Source organism: Anguilla rostrata, chromosome 3 (assembly GCF_018555375.3).
Source record: "Anguilla rostrata isolate EN2019 chromosome 3, ASM1855537v3, whole genome shotgun sequence".
Taxonomy (NCBI): Eukaryota; Metazoa; Chordata; class Actinopteri; order Anguilliformes; family Anguillidae; genus Anguilla; species Anguilla rostrata.
Genome location: NC_057935.1, coordinates 2,364,817 through 2,381,664, shown reverse-complemented (window position 1 = coordinate 2,381,664; position 16,848 = coordinate 2,364,817). Strand labels below are relative to the sequence as shown.

General features: G+C 50.7%; 1 protein-coding gene across 1 annotated transcript; it reads left to right on the top strand.

Annotated features, from left to right (window-relative positions):
* The first annotated feature begins 541 nt into the window (after positions 1 to 541).
* LOC135249809 (PWWP domain-containing protein 2A-like) lies at positions 542 to 15,746 on the top strand. The gene is made up of 2 exons (XM_064325393.1): positions 542 to 1,737; positions 9,405 to 15,746. Exons 1-2 carry the CDS (start codon positions 614 to 616, stop codon positions 11,383 to 11,385), a joined length of 3,105 nt encoding a protein of 1,034 aa, XP_064181463.1. The 5' UTR covers positions 542 to 613; the 3' UTR covers positions 11,386 to 15,746.
* The last annotated feature ends 1,102 nt before the right edge of the window (positions 15,747 to 16,848 follow it).

Genomic DNA, 16,848 nt, shown 5'->3' with positions numbered 1-16,848 from the left:
ATTATTTGCAGTGTGTATATTACTGTGTAAGAACTATTTGGACGGCTGGTGTGCTGTCTGTCAATTCGCATCTTGTCGGTGAACGTGCCGTAACGTACAGCTATAAGCTACACTTGACATTGAGGCCGGCGAGACAATTAAATAATGCAGACTGTATAGGCAGTGTGGTTTTTTATTATTCAATTTTAATCCAGTTTGTATAGCTCTTTTTACAGAGGACACCGTCACAAAGACCCCTTACAGGTGAACGAGAGAAAGGAAACACGCACATTGGTAGTATATTTGTGAATAAGTATGTGCAAATTAAATCGACAGTTTTCTGTGAATGGGGTAGCGTTTATTCTGACAATTGTTAACAAAATAACGCAATGTCGCCCCCTTCGGAGCGATATGCGGAACTTTCCACAATAATAAGGCCGATATTATTGACAAAAGCCTAGCCAATTATATTGCAGGCTTTCAGCGCTCAGGGTTGATTGACAACAAAGGGTACCATACAACCACACGTTTATAGTTTACTGGCCAATCCCAAGTGTCTATGGGATCCAGAGGGAGGGCTTATGTCCTATCACAGAGAGAGGAGGCCAAGCTGTGGCTGAAAAGCGGAAAGAAAATGGCGGCCGTGGCTGCGGAGCCAGGAGCCTCTGCGGCATTAACCACAACAGCGGGGGACGGAGCAGAGCTGGAGCCGGAGATAGAGCAGCCAGTCGCGGCGGAGGCCAAACTCGAGGCCGAGGCTACAAAGGAGTTCTCTCCAGTGATGGACCTTGTGCACCTACCCAAGAATGGAGAAGCACCTCAGGGATGCGATCTTGTGCACGCCGAATCACGGCGCACACCCGGCCCAGACACGGCGGGAAATGCGTTGTTTGATTTCGGCGAAAGCGAACACATCCTCGCGGCTAACCGCAGGGGAAGTGAGCCGACCGACCACGAGTCGGAGACCGGGGCTCCGCGAGACCTCGGGTACGCGGCGGGCAGCACGAACACAGCAATGCCTCCTACTGTGGATGCTGCAAACGAGGTCCACTCTTGCGTCGTTGCTGCCTGTCTTGGACCCGCTTTTAGCTCCGAGTCAGCGGCAGGAGCTTCCCACATTTGGGAATCTGTTCCGAATAATATGCTGACTGAGACGGAACTTGCAGCCCCCTTACCCGCTTTAGCAGGGCTGGTGGTACCTGCTGCGGAGTATACCCTTCCCACGGAACCGGACCTGGTTCAACCGACCAGGTTGCAGTGCGAGAGCCCAGCGATAATAAAAGCATCAGCTGAAACTGGACAGGCACTTGAATCGGGCGATGCTGCTCCCCTTTGTGGAACTTCTCTGCCTGAGCCCGCGGAGGACGTGGTTCCGAAATGTCCCGGGACCATTCAGCACAGTGCGGTTGTCCCCGTTGTAGAAGACCACCATTTTTTAAGAAACGAGGAGGACGAAATTATAAGCGTGGACTTTACAGAACTTCGCACGACAGCAGACCGCGTCCCGACTACTTCGGAACCGGAGGGTTTGCTCGCACGAGATGGGATGTACAGCAACGCCGACGGAACCGAATCCGAACTGAAACCTGCTGTGACAGGTGTAGATGATGCCGGACTGTGCCCCGAATCAATCGCCCAACTCATCCCCGGGTCGGAGGTTCGAGTCGCACTAGATCACATAATCGATGATGCGCTCGTGGTCTCGTTTCGGCTTGGCGAGAGGATCTTTTCCGGGGTTCTGATGGACCTCTCTAAAAGGTATGCTAAGTTGCTAACCCATCACTTGCTGCAGTGTTTGCTCGCTGTATAGCCACCACGCTACACTGAATTAGTTGCTTGCGGGCTAGCCTGTTTTAGTTAATGCATAGCTTACGTATTTCTCATTGAAATATTTCAGATAGTGAACTCAAACACAGTTTGAACTGTCATGCATTTTTTCCACAGAGAAAGTTAGCCGCCTGTATTAAAATCAGGCCAACGATAAGACTTGTTCTAGCTAGCTTAGCTCCAGTTTGTGTCTCCAGGAGTCCGTTTTGTTTACGCTTACGGTTAGCAAGGGAAGTTAGCTGGCCAGCTATGCACGCTGAATAAGCTAACTTTAGAAGGCTAGCAATTGCATCTGGGTGTTATTTAAACGTGCATGTTTTCGATACGGCGTATGTATGATAGTTAATAAGTTAGCTAAATAATTAGTAAAACGTAAGCGAGACGGGAAGCATGCTGCCATTATTTCAGTTTCAACCTTGTTTGAACCGGGACTGTCCAAAGCCCCACCCTCGATGTAAGCTAAATAAAGTGCAGAGCTCTTTTGTAGTACCATTTCTGCCTTGTTTGATAGTAGTCATTGAAGTGACCTGTGTCGTTCCAGTGGGGACTGTAAGCTGTAAACGATCTTAGCCAGACATGGTAAATCCAGTGTATGCATAGTATATTTTTGTGAATATTATTGTAATTATTATTATATCGGGCCCTTTCTCGTTTGAGTTGATTTGATTCATAACCAGAGTAATTTGCTGAACGTATCACGGCATCATCAGGTGGTCCATATGCTATTGTTTTTGCTTTGAATGAGTGTCTATAAATTCTCCTCTTTACTGTCAACTCCACACATCCCCCCCTCACCAGACACACGTCTTTTTCTATCCTTTTTTCTTTTTTTTCACCTTCTCTCTCTCTCTGTCTCACCTCTAACACTCTATTTCTGTTGATGTCATGTGCCCGTATTTTGCCGCGTTGTGTAACACATTCTCTTCGGAAACCTCTTTGGACGCCTCTAAATATATCCCCCCTTGTTCTTGTTCTTAGTGTTCTACTCCAATTGTTAGCTGTCCAAACTGATCGCTCCTTCAACCTATTAACATTGCCTGATGGCACCGGACGAAAATGATGATGAGCATCATCATCTAGCAGATTGTTGTTTTAGTTGTAGTGCACCCTTTATTAGTTAAATAAAAAATGTATTAACTGTGTCAAAGAGGCCATTATGAACAAAGGTCTTCATAATACAAAAAACACTGTAAAAGTCATCTGCACCCCCCATGTATTTCAGGAATAGCTTTGAGCCGTTGTCTTTTCACTTGCATGCTTACTTTAACATGAGAAAAGGTATGTCTTTGAGGCTTCTCTATGGAGTCAGTGGGGATTGGGCTGATGGCCATTGTCTTCGAGGCATCGACTGTGAATAGTGGGCCAGACGTTCTCAGCGTTCCGTGGCCACCGATTGGCCAGATTTCCGGTTCGTGGCAGCCATTGGCTATGTCCTGTTTCCTGCTGGGAGCAGGACGAGATCCAGCTGGTGACAAGCACTGAACGTTGCCCGTGTGTCTCTCTCTTACGCTGGACCCTAAAAATCTCCCCCTGTAGTCCTGCTAAAGGTGTGATTGGACACACACCTGAGCTTTGAGCTCAACGGCAGTTGGTCTCCACCTGCCCATTAAACCGCTCGTACACACAGCTTTGATTCAAAGGGTGGTTTTGTCTGGCAGTTTTTCCATTGGCGGGGTGTGCTTCTCCTTTGGTCTTATCTCTCTGATCAAACATCCTATAGATTCGCTTCCTGAGCAACAGTTGCTGTCCTGAGCAACCAATAGCAGTGCTCCACAGATTCACCAGTCTGAGAGGTGGTTTTCTAAATCTCACTTGTGGCCACATTCAGAAAATGCAAGAAAAGCATTTAGGGTTACAGCCAACAACACAAAGCTCTTGTTCGAATGAAACGTACTACTGCCTTAGCAAGACCTTTTTACTTGCACATGATGGCAATGTTTAAATTATTCTATAACTGCTTTTTTTTATAGTTAATTGACAGGTTTGTTTTGTACTTGCGAACTGTGTTATGCCACAGTCCACACGTTGGTCTTTTACTTTAGAATCCTGAGGCTGTCGTGGTTGTCCTCTGTGAATATGACGTGTCGCCGGTCCATTGTCCTGAAACAGAGGGGGTATTTATAAAAGACGGAAACGGATCTGCTGGACTGGGCGGTGTGACCTTGTCCTGGTTTAAGTGAAGCCACGTGCGAGGCTATACAAGTTGTCCGTCGTCAGCGCTGTATTTCCACTCTCTGCCGTCAGCGTGGTATATCGAGGCTGTGTGTGTGTGTTCAGGGTCTGGCTGCGGTTCACGGATGTGGCCTACATACCGGGGACTGGACACCCCCGGCCCCGGGCGTAGGCTTGCTGTGGCCTACATACCGGGGACTGGACACCCCCGGCCCCGGGCGTAGGCTTGCTGTGGCCTACATACCGGGGACTGGACACCCCCAGCCCCGGGCGTAGGCTTGCTGTGGCCTACATACCGGGGACTGTACACCCCCGGCCCCGGGCGCAGGCTCGCCCTTCAGCGGCGATGGACAGCAGAAATGTGGCGGTTTGTGGGAGACCGTTCTGAACGCGCCGGGCTAGCCTACGCCACCATGGCCAGTCACTGTCCAGGGTACTTTAGCTGACGGCAGCACAGAGGCTGTGGTGTATTTCCATTTCCTGATGCTGACTCGGCACCCCTGAGACCTCCTTCGAGGTCTCATCACCCAATCCCCCCCCTCCCCCCAGGATTTTAATTCTCCCTTTGCCCCCCCCATGGGATCAGGCCCCCTAGCCCGACGTATAATTTATGGGTGTGGGATATGCAAGGACAGGCAATGGAACTGTTGGTACTCCACATTCAAATTTCCTTCTTGGGGAAGGAAAAAAAAAATTGTGGCAAAGTCTGTGGAATTGTGAGGTGCCATTTTTGGAGTTTTTTCAGCCAGAATACCTGTAGTTCTGAGTTTTTGCGCTCAGTCTCATTGACTGAGACTTCCTCTCCGCACCTCCTCAGCCTTTTCCCGCTCTCCCTGGAATCTGGAGGGCGGGGCGCCAAGAAACGAAAGCGGAAAGCATCGGATGTCAAGGCCGGTCGACCAGCACTGCTGCGGAATGTGCTTTCCTTTGCGTGGCCGCCGTTGAGGTTTCTGATCTGCCTTCGACCTTTGACCTTTGGGTGTTTGCTGCGATTGGTCTTCCCGTGTTCCTCTCCTCAGTGTTGCTGGGCAGTGTGGTCAGTGTAGTGGGGCAGTTTACTGGAGGGGGCCCACAGTGGGTTTCAGACGCACCCGGAAACAGATCTTGGGGAACCGGCCTGGTCCCAGCTCTACAGCGAAGGAGGAGTTAAAAGTACACTCAAAGCATCAGAACCGGCCCAACCCAACAAACAACATCAGCGGCTGCTTGGGCCTCCGTGACCACCAGGGGGCTCCCTAATTATTCTAAAATATATATTATTTAGCGGGTGGGTGGGCTGTTGTGGGGGCCTTAAATGAAATCCTGCCCTGGGCTCCTCCAAGGCTGGGCGCAAAGAGTACGCTCCATTGCTGTTGTTTTGTTGTTGGCGGAAACACGTTGCGTCTTCGTGAGTTCTCAGAAACAGGTCGGCGAGAGAAGACCACAGGAGGAAAGGTGAAGTTTTGCATTTCTCCCCCACATCCTGCACCTCAGCTTCATTTCTGTAGCTGAGGCTCCGTCGCTTGAATAATTAATCTGGCATTTGGGGGTGGTTTTACATGTTTTCTGCACCGTGTTGCCCCCCCCCCGACACCCCCAGCTGCCATTTCTTATATTTTTCACACCCACGATCACGCACACCGTACACTCTCGTCTTTTTGAAATCTCTTCCGTTCCTTTGAAATTCCCGATAGCATATTCTCCTTGTGCCGAATTAGCATGTATAAGTCAGTCACGACGTGGCGGGGTTTGAAGTCGATGAGCCGAGAAAATTACAATTTTCAAACGTAAAATAAAATAATCTGTGTGGTATTCAGGTAGTGGTACAGCAGAGCATGCATCCAGTACTGCGCTGTTAGTTAGCAGGTCGTTATATTTTGACTTTGGTCGTTTTCTGAATACCTTCCGTGGCCTCTGATTGGAGTGGGAGAAGCTGTGTGTGTTTGTTTGTGTGTGTGCGTGAACTTGTAATACTATCTTTGTGGGAACCAAATGTCCTCACAAGGATAGAAAGATGAGGAAAATTTATATTTGTGGGGATCTTTTGCTGGTCCCCACAAGGTCAAGAGGCTGTTTTAGGGTTAGGACTTTGGGTTAGGGTTAGGGTTACAATTAGGTTAAGGTTAGGCATGTAGTGGTTGGGGTTAGGGTTAGGGTTAGGGTTAGAGGTTGTGGAATGAATGTAGTCAATGGGAAGTCCTCATAAGGATAGCAGTACGGGACTGTGTGTGTGTTTGTGTGTGGAAAAGTGCTTGGCCCATATTCGAACATTGTCACGCTTAACATATTATATATGGAGGTTTTCTCTTTTGCACAGATGAGATTAAAGGCTTTGGTGTGTTTGGTAAATGTGAGTGCCCCCACACACACACACACCCCTATAGTGCTTGACTTGTGTTTGTTCAGCTTCTTTCGAGCAGATGAAGGGGTGTCGACAGAGGCGGAGCAGGCCTGTGCGTGTGTGTGTGTGCCTGTGTGCCTGTGTGTGTGTGCGTGTGTGCCTGTGTGTGTGTGTCCCTGTGTGTGTGTGCGTGTGTGCCTGTGTGTGTGTGTAAGGGACTAGTCTAGGATTACAGGCACCAGAGATGTTATGTTGGTCGCGTCACATTTGGCGGGCGTGACCTTCATGCGTTGCCTTGGTCACAGAGTGCAGGGCACGGGGGTGGGGGGGCTCTGATTGGACGTAAGTGGATTGAGGGATGGATGGCAGGGAGGAGCAGGGCTCGGAGGGAGAACGCTCGCATTAGGGGTTGTTTGCAAGCAGGACCAAAACCCATTCGAGCCTGGAAAGGCCTGGGTAGCAGGTGTGGAAACCAGGACACACACACTCACACACAGACACACTCACAGGTGCGGTGCTGACGGGTGCGAAGCACAGGTGTGCACCCGACACACCGCTTGATGTAGCAGGTAGAAACAAAGGTGCATCAGAGTGGGCGGGGTCACGATGAGAGGTCGCAGAATGACCTCGTTTCCTTCGGTACGAGTCACGGTGATCGTGCCCCTGACAGTTGCACTGTTTCATGTTGGTTGTTCATAAAGTCGCAAAAGAAAAGGTGTGGGCTTTGGCTTTAAGAACAGTGAAGCAAAAACGCAGATTTGGGGATTGAGCCGAGGGTATCGTACAGAGTGCCCTCTTGTTGGGACACACATTTTGGAATCTAAGTGGGAACCGTTTTCGTCTCCCCCTGTTCTTACTGTCAACTGCAACCCCCCCTTCCCCCCCCAGAATAAGCTCTGAAGCCTGGCTTCCTCTCGTCTGCAGCTCGGTCGTTAGTTGGTAGCTGCGTCTGGCTGCGGATCAGGGATGCGGCCTTCATACCGCGAACTGTACACCCCCGGCCCCGGGCGTAGGCTTGCTGTGGCCTTCATACCGCGAACTGTACACCCCCGGCCCCTGGCGTAGGCCCGCCCTTCAGCGGCCGATGGACAGCGGAAATGTGGCGGTGGTTTGTGAGACCGAGAAACTACAGAGCTTGCTGTGTGTCAGAAGGAAGCAGCGCTGCTGCTGCTGCTGCTGCTGCGGTTGAGGTCCTTCGCCGGAAGACCGCGTTCGGCGCTCGTGTTCCCGTGGTTACAGCCGGGCGCGGGGCATCAAGCGACAGCTCGGAACACCGCAGCCCGATCGACTGCGCCGATGAAACGCCCGGCGGAGGAAGTGGCGGCGCAGCACCTCGCCCGTGACGTCAGAGGAACCCGGCGGTCGCTTTGATGTCCGCTGTGCGAGCCTCTCTGTACTTCCCACGTTCAGTTTAGTGTTTTTTTTTTTTGTTTTTGGCCGGAAGCCAGAACCCAGTTTTTGTCAAGAGAGCTGCATGAAAACGAAACCAAACGGTAGAGACGGTGCGCGATTCTGTCGGGTCTCTGAGAGTCTACCCAAAAATATGTCATCCACATTTTTTATTTGCAGTAACGTAGCGAGAATTTTTTTTACCGGAGAGTAAGTTGAGGCGAGAGCTGTGAATATTTGCCGGTTCCTGTCGGGGTCCCCTGGGTAAACAGGAACCCCCCTTTTTGCACAGCCACTGGGGTTCAGCGGGCCCCCCTCAAACTGGGGGCCGGGGGAAACAATGAGGAGGGGCGGAACAGGAAGCACTCCTCTGAGCGGGCGCCACGGCAACGTGCCGGGCCACGGGCTGCCCGGGCGACTCCCGGGACAGATTGATTTATGACTGGACGCCGAAATCTGTGTGAGCCTCCTGTGGGGGCTGAGAAGCGGGGGAGGGGGTGGTGCTGTTGTTCGCTGATGTGGTTTTGGGTTTTGCGCCTTTGATTCCACTTCCTTTTATGTCTAGCGCTTTGAACACTGGTGTGAAAAGCACTGTATAAGCAGAATGTATTGTTATTACATAATGTCTTATGTGTGGCTTTGTACAGCTTTTTTTTAACCCCTGAGGTGTGAGATCACACACACGCGATCAGAATGTTCTTAACTGAACATTCTAGTGCTGATGTCACAATCACTGCTGGTGACTGAAAGCAGTGGCGTTCTAGAACACTGACTTTTGGAATCTTGGAAAAAAAAACATGCCGAATTCACCCTACTCTTCAAAGGGTTGAATCGCAGTCCGTTTAGAACCAGCTTGGATGCTGAACTGTGTGCTTAAATGTGAATTCTCCAGAACGAGCACTTGGGATGTATAGGGACAGCCGCGTTTCCTTGTTTTCAGACACCAGCTCTACCACAGGGTCCATGTTCTCGAGTCCCAGACGAGTCGTTGCGGTTTTCTTGTTGTACGCTGAAACCCCAGCTCTCTATGAGCTGCAGTAACGGACTGAGACGTGATGGTTGGGTATGAGTGCGCCAACTATTGTTTACTGAGGGCGGTGGAGACTTTTTCAGGGTTAAAATTTAACCCCGACATCCGGTCCCGTCCGGCAGTGTGGGGAGATGGAGTGTTTGAATGCGATCGCTCATTATCTGATGGACGGGAAGGAAGAAGGAAGTTTAGAGTCGCTGGCTGTCAGCGGTTGCGGCTGTTCCCCCCTGGACCCCCCCCACCCCCCCACCTGCATACTTGCCAAAGAGACGGTTGTGAGCTTTAAATAAAAGCACATATCTCTGGTGCCAGGAAGATGTTCATTAGTGTTACTGCCTCTTCCCTGCTGTAGAATTGATTGTATTTCTGTAAGGGGGGGAGGGGTGTATTTGTGTTTGAATGTTGAATGTCTCTCTTTGCGTCTGCCAGCTAATTAAGTTAATGCATGGCCCTGCCTCTCCTGCAGTACTGCTTGTGCCAGTCTGCCAACGACTGCTGCAGAAGAATGTTCTTTTTTAATTATGTTTTTTTCACACCCTGTCTAAGCAGCACAAATTAACGTGTCACTTAATTTACAAGGGCAATTCTAGCAAATTCTGGCGGCGAGATTGGCGCAACACGTGGCCTGTGGCGCGCGGTGCATTTCCTGTTTCCTGTTTCGCTCATCCTTTGCCTTTGTCTCCTCAGGTTTGGACCCTATGGGATTCCCGTCACTGTTTACCCCAAGCGAGAGTCCCGGGACAAGCCCGAATCTATGCAGCCGAAGACGGAGTCGCTCCCCAGCGAGCCGGAGAGGGAGGGGTCGCGGGACGTCTCCGAGGCCTCTGCCAACGAGCCCCCCCAGGCCCCCGCAGCTTCCGGCCCGGCCCCCAACCAGCGGACCTCAAAGCCCCCTCCCCTGTTTCAGGAAGGCGCCCCGTACCCGCCGCCGTTGTTTATCAGGGACACATACAGCCAGTCGATACCTCAGCCGCCACCCCGCAGGATCAAGCGGCCCAAGCGCAAGCTGTACCGGGAGGAGCCCACGTCCATCATGAGCGCCATCAGGCTGCGGCCGCGCCAGGTGCTCTGCGACAAGTGCAAGGGCGCCGTGGCGACGGGCGACAAGCGGGAGCTGCGCAAGGGGCCCGCGTCCGATTGCCGCGGCGACGAGGCCAAGCGGCGGCGCGGCGAGAGCGCGGCGGCCGTCGCCAAGCGACCCCGCGCAGAGGAGAGGGGCCGAGCTGCCGGCGACGGGGCCCGGAGGCCGACGCCATTGGTCAGGGTGGCCGCGTTGGGCCAGGCGAAGGGCGGCGGCGTCGGCAACAGCGCGGTCAAAGCGGCGACGGCGGCCGCCGCCTCCTCACCGGCCGGCGGCGGCTCCAGAGTCCCGCCGCACGCCAAAAAGGTGCTGCAGAGTAAAAACGTGGACCACTCCGAAACGGGCGAGCCCGTGAAGAGGAGAGCGCGGGACCGGGACCGGCGCGGCGACAAGGGCGGCAAGATCACGGGCAGGGCTCCCTCCACCCGGGCCTCCTGCCCCAGGGATGCCCACCAGAAGGTCCACTTCACCCGCCGACGGCACCAGCTCAGCGGGGGCGGGAGAGCCCACGCCAACCCTCTCCCGCCAAGGATCCGCATCAAGCCCCAGCGGTACCGCAACGAGGAGAACGACGACTCCTCCTGCAAGCCGCTGCCGGGCTTCGACAAAGCGCCAGGGAGCGGAAGCCGGAGTCCGCCCAAGCTGGCCCCGCCCAGCTGTACCTCCACGCGTTCCTTCTCCTCCTCCTCCTCTTCCTTTTCAGGTGAGCCCACTGCTGCCACGGAAAACCAGGGCTCCACCCAAGAGTTCGGACCTCAAAACGAGCTCAGACTCCAGCCCCAGCCCCACTCCCAGCCTCACCCTAATATGGAGGCTGCCCCTCAACCCCTGCCAGATAGGGTGGGGGAGGAGCCTGAGGTGCCAGGTGGTCGAGACGAGTCGCAGGAGAAGCCTGGGGCCAAAGCCGCCAACATCACAGTTTACATGACCCTCAACCCCAGTAAGCTGGACTCTTCCAACGTCTCTGTGTGTAGCGTGGACAGCACAGACGACCTTAAGTCCTCCAACTCTGAGTGCAGCTCCACTGAGACCTTTGACTTCCCCCCTCCTGGGGCACTACACTCCCCCCCTGCCCCCAGCACGTCCTCGGTAGTCACCACTTCCTCTACCTCTTGTTCTGCCTCCTCCTCCTCCTCCTCTTCTTCCTCATGCTCCTCCTCCTTGTCATCCTCTTCCTCGTCTGCTCCCAAGGAGGAAAAGAAGCCTAGTAAATCTCTGAAAGCTGCAGTCTTTTCCAAAAACGTCTCCAAGTGCGTCACCACAGACGGCAGGACCATATGCGTGGGGGACATCGTCTGGGCCAAAATCTACGGCTTCCCCTGGTGGCCGGCCCGCATCCTGCTCATCACCGTGAGCCGCAAGGATAACGGGCTCCTGGTCAGGCAGGAGGCGCGGATCTCCTGGTTCGGCTCGCCCACCACCTCCTTCCTGGCCCTCTCGCAGGTCACGCCCTTCCTGGAGAACTTTCAGCTGCGCTTCGACAAGAAGAGGAAGGGCCTGTACCGCAAGGCCATCACAGAGGCCGCCAAAGCCGCCAAGCAGCTCACCCCGGAGGTGCGAGCCCTGCTCACGCAGTTCGAGACGTGAACGGCAGGGACCGATAGGTTAGGATAAAGACGTGCACCCTGCCCCGCCCTTCAGCCAACCAACCAACCAATACAACCCAACCCAACCAAGGAACCCAACTGTCCTATCCAACCAAGTCAGCCTAAACCAGCACCTCCCGAGAATCCCAAAGGAACAAACCGCCGGCTTGCTGAACTTAAACCTTCGACGGCTGGTGGAGGAAGCGAAAGAGGAGGTCGGTGGGGTGAAGGGCGTCAGTGTGACAGGGGCTCTGATGAATCGTGAGGGGAACGCCACGGGGGGGGTTAAGGGAGTGACGTGGATGGAGATGGTATTGACATAAGTGTTCCCGTAAGTGTTCTCAGTATCTCACACCCACTTGGGTTTGATTGATTTGATGTCCTCTCATACTTGACGAGTCTTGACGTTAATGGAGACGGGAGGGGCTCTGACAAGGCTCAGCACTGTCAGTCCACTCACTGGGTAGAGATCTTCCATCCATTCCTCCCTGGGTCTGCGGCAGGGCAAGCGAAGGTGTGCTGTCTCCTGTCCTGCCATCAGCCCTGTGCGCTCGCTGACCCTGAAACGGCTTCCGCTCTTCCTCAGAATGGCAGTGCTCTGGAACAGGCTCTGTTTAACCTTTTGAAGAGTAGGCCTTTTGGAATGTCTCCCCCCCCTCCCCTCCTCCAAAGTTCTACGTCAGTGTTCTGGAACTCCATTGCTTTCACCTACCAGTAGTGATTGTGACATCAGCTTTAGAATGTTCAGTTTAGAACATTTTAATCACACATTAGTGATCTTTCACCTTGAAGGGTTAGCTGGTCTCAGACAAGCCGTTAAGCGGGTGGAGGGCACACCAGAGTGTTTGTTAATTTCCAAGGAGGAAGGGGCTAGTCGAATTCGGGGTCACGTGGTACTGTACATGTGGTGCACCTGGGAGAGGTCTGGTTGCTACATGAGTGAGTTCTTTCCCGTCGAAAGGGACAGTGGTCCCTTTCGTCCAGTGTACTGTTTCCGTGGTAACCTGATGAGGGCAAAGCCAGGTGGTGTTTGGCCTGCATGTTTTCCATAATCTTTGTAAGACGGTGCAACTACTTTTATTATGTTAATTCCCCGGATTAAGGGAAGCGACTGGGTTACAGTATCAGGATAGTTAAAGGCGATGGGTTCCAGTTTTCCGAGCGCAGAATGAAGTGGCCGTTTCTGCGGGTTTTAATGGGATGTGTTGTGGGAGGGGCAGAGTGGAAGCACTGCGTGTACCTGCGGCTTACTGGTCCTTCACACCTGCATGCCACCGTCTCGGTTCGGGGTCCTCTCACGTTACAGAGAGGATGGTGCCCCGCCCTGCTCTGCCCCGCGCCCTTACCCTGCCCCACCCTTGTACCCCCTTAATTATTGACTTGCGAGTGTCCTGGAGTCTGGATCTCTGTGTTCTCTTGGTCGGCCCAGGCGACACACACGGCTCTTTGTGTCCTGGGTGAAACGGTGTCAGGATAGGACAGCTTGCCCTCCGCACGTTGTATAATGGAGTCGGTAACGGCAGCTGTTGGGTAACCCCCCCCCCACAGTCTAGCATGGTTTGATCCTCACCTCCTGAAGAGGTCAGAGCTGATGTGATGGAGTCAGATGCGCTCAAACATACACCCCCCCCCCTCCCCCCTCAGAATTTTTAGGACTGAAGGATTTTTTTGTTGTTGTTCCTTTTCATCAGCTGTTCTGGATTTGCGTTGTCAACACTTGTTACCTTTCTGAAACGCCATCTCCGTTTCCCTCCAGATGGGTGGGTGGGGCTTTGGGTGTGACTGGTTATTTGGACTGAGACTGAGATGGAGGAGTGACGGAGTGGGGGGGTGTGTGGGTACCTGGGTGTATCATATCCCGACTGCCCTTGAGGACAGGACTATGTGAGGCTAAGCGGGTAGCGTGGGAGCCCTGCGTGTCCTGGTAGGTTTGGGTAGGAGGAGGACTGGGCTGGCCAGGAGAGGCGTCCGCTCATTGGTCGTGAGGCCTTACACGGATGGAAGGCCGTGGCTGCTGGGTAATGTGATCCAAGGGCTGTCTGGTGGATGAGTCTATGTGCTCGCCGTTAAGTGTCTGTTAGCAGTGAAATTGGATTAGCTGAGTGAGAGGCAGAGAGGGATAAAAAAATGGTGGGAGGGAGGAAAGGCAGCTGCGAGTTCCAGCATTGGCAAGAACGGTTTGCCTCTCCTTGCCTCAGCCAAGCACGGGGAAGGGACTGCGCGTGTCGATGGCAAAGAGCGTTTATTGTGCTGTGTCGTTGTTGCTGTAGTCTTTGTGTAGTGATGAGTGTGGAGGCTCGAGGTGAAAGAAGGCCTTGATTTTGGGCGTGTCACCCACACAGCTGCCGTGTGCTTCTCTTTCATTTCCGAGGGTAGGCCAACTCGTGCCCCCCCGACCCCCCCCCCAGCCAGTATCTGGCCTCTCTTGCGGTTTCCCTCCCCCCTCTCTCTCTATCTCTCTCCTCCACTTTGCCTGCGAGCCCATCTCCTCTCATCTCTGTCTCTTTCTATCTCTCAACTTCCTTTTTAAAAAAAATCTCATCTCTCAGCAGGATGTCGGCCTGCCAAGCATTTCTCCCTCTACTCTCTGTCCCCATCCCCCCACCCTTTTGCTCTCTCTTTCTCTCCCCCTCAGTCTCTCTCTGATGTTTTTGTGGCCTTGTGGAGTGGCAGACATCTTGGGCTATCCTTGTCGGGTGCAGCCATTTCTGGGTGGGGAAAGTAAAGGCTGTCCATGAGAAATGCTGGTGATGAATTTCAAACTGAGCTGTCACTTCACTCCTGTCGAGTCTCGTCTGCTGTAGGACTGAAACGAGAGAATGTGCCCGGCGTCGTTCGGTCCGGTGGAAGTTTCCGGAAGGGGTCAGCGCTCCCGTGACACGGCGGGACGGGCGCGCAAGCTGCAGAACCTTTAAAGAGGCGCGCTCGTAGCACGCGGGACGGGAGGCGCCCCCTTCCTGAGCAAGTGGGACACGCCACACTTCAGGAATCAAGTTCGTTTTTTTGTTTTCTTCTCACATTTGTATAAAGAAATAAAGAAAACTAAAAAAAGAAGAAAAAAAAAGTAAATTACCTGAAAAGAGTTGGTGCTTGCCTTTGAGAAAAGACTGAAACTCAGGACTCCTGTTGTTGCCAGGGGGAGCTGAAGAAGTGTCCTGAAGCTCCTTTGAGAGTTAATGTGAACGCCGTTATGGCATTTACAGTTCTTTTAATCCAGTTGCACCATTTTGTACCTACAGCACAACGAGCTGTACCCCGTTCACTGAGCATTCACTTCACATACCGATTTATTTCTCCGTTTCTCATTGGATTGGATTTCATAGCGAACATTTTAATTATTAATGCTCATAGATCTTAGTCTGTGCTGTTACCGGAGTTCACTTTATACTTTCGGATATTTCTGCCAACGAGCAAGTGAGGTATAACACGATTAGTAATCACATTTTATGTCTCATGTCTGTCAGATCTGTGCATTGAGTGTGTGTGTGTGTGTGTGTGTGTGTGTGTATACAGTGTGATCCCAAATGCTGCGAGTTAAATTTTGAAGTATGAAAACTTGGGTTTTATTGAAAGAATGATGTCTTGTTATAAGGACAAACCCATGAGTTTGTTTGAATGCTGTTTGTGTGTTTATTCAGTGGTATCTGTTTATGTTTCTTGTGGGGGGAGGGGGGGTAATTTACGATGTGTTAAATCAGTTCTCTGACTCGCGTTCTTTATTTCACTAAGAAGACGCTCTACCAAATGATGGCATATTTATTTTGTATTTGACTGAAGATGTTTTATTTAAACATCGTTGTAAAGCAGTATGGTTTTTTGTTGTTTTGTGTCTGGTCTTTTTCTTTAATTTCAGTGATTCAAAAACTTGAGATACTGAAGCATTACATACATTTATTAATGTCTTTTTAAAATGTATTTTATTTTTTATTTAAATTTTTGTTGCCTGGAGCTATAAAGGGACCTGCTTTGACCCAATACCCCCCTGCACTTTAGGTCTGGAACTCACAAGCCCCAATTCCCCTGCCCCCCCCCCTCCAAATTCTTCCCTTCTGTTCTGTGTCCACGCACCAGACTTGAAAGCGGTGGCTTTTTGGCATACAAAATGGACGTCTTCATGGTAGAACACACTGATTTCTGACTCTTGTTAACCCGCAGGGGTTAAACACATTTTATAATGGTGGCTGGCTTTATTTTACTCTCTCATGTTTGACTTACATGCTGTTCCTTTGCAGATCAGAGAATGCTGTACAGGCGATAGAAAGAAAGGAAGAAAAAAAAAACACATTGGGGTGAAAAAAATACATTTTGTGTAAATGTTTTTTCTGATGTATAAAGATTGTGTAAATAAAACGTTAACTAAAATCATTAGGCTGAGTTGTCGTTTATACCCAGACGTTAGTCTGCTGACAGCATCCCGTGTTGGCAGTTTGCATTAAACTTTGATACGGGATGCTGTGCGGTTGATTGACAGTGTTATTAATGAAACTGCTGGGGTCTGTTTTAGTCAGATGTGCACAGTGGCCCTTTTTAAAAAAACATTTTGTAAAGGTGTGAATGATTTTAAGCAGCTGATGGTGCAAGTGCTGCTTGGGTTGTAGAGTGGCACTGAGCAGTCTCTCTTTAATAACCCTTGCACATGTTAAGGAAATTGCATTATTGCCCTTTTTTGGACATGAGACTATAGTTTTATGTAGTTTTCTGATTTCCACTGGTAGAATATTTATGATGAAAAATGTCTTCAACACATTTCTATTCATTTATTTCACTGGGGTTGTTAACTGCATACAATTTCCCATCATTGCAATCAAAAAATGCCCAATTTATTTTTTTGCATTATTTCCCTTTTTTGGACATAAGACTATAGTCTTATGTATTTTGCTGATTTCCACTGGAAGACATTTTTCATCATAAATATTCTAAAACACATTTCTATTCATTTATTTCACTGGGGTTGTTAACTGCATACAATTTCCCATCCATTGCAGCCAAAAAATGCCCTATTTATTTTTTTTGCATTATTTCCCTTTTTTGGACATAAGACTATAGTCTTATGTATTTTGCTGATTTCCACTGGAAGACATTTTTCATCATAAATATTCTAAAACACATTTCTATTCATTTATTTCACTGGGGTTGTTCAATTAACATGATTTCCCATCCATTGCAATCAAAAAATGCCCAATTTATTTTTTTGCATTATTTCCCTTTTTTGGACATAAGACTCTATAGTCTTATGTATTTTGCCTATTTCCACTGGAATACATTTTTCATCATAAATATTCTACAACACATTTCTATTCATTTATTTCACTGGGGTTGTTCAATTAACATGATTTCCCATCCATTGCAATCAAAAAATGCCCAATTTTTTTTTTTTTTTGCATTATTTCCCTTTTTTGGAGATAAGATTATAGTCTTATGTATTTTGCTGGGAACACAACCAAATAAACAGTGTCTCCACTCC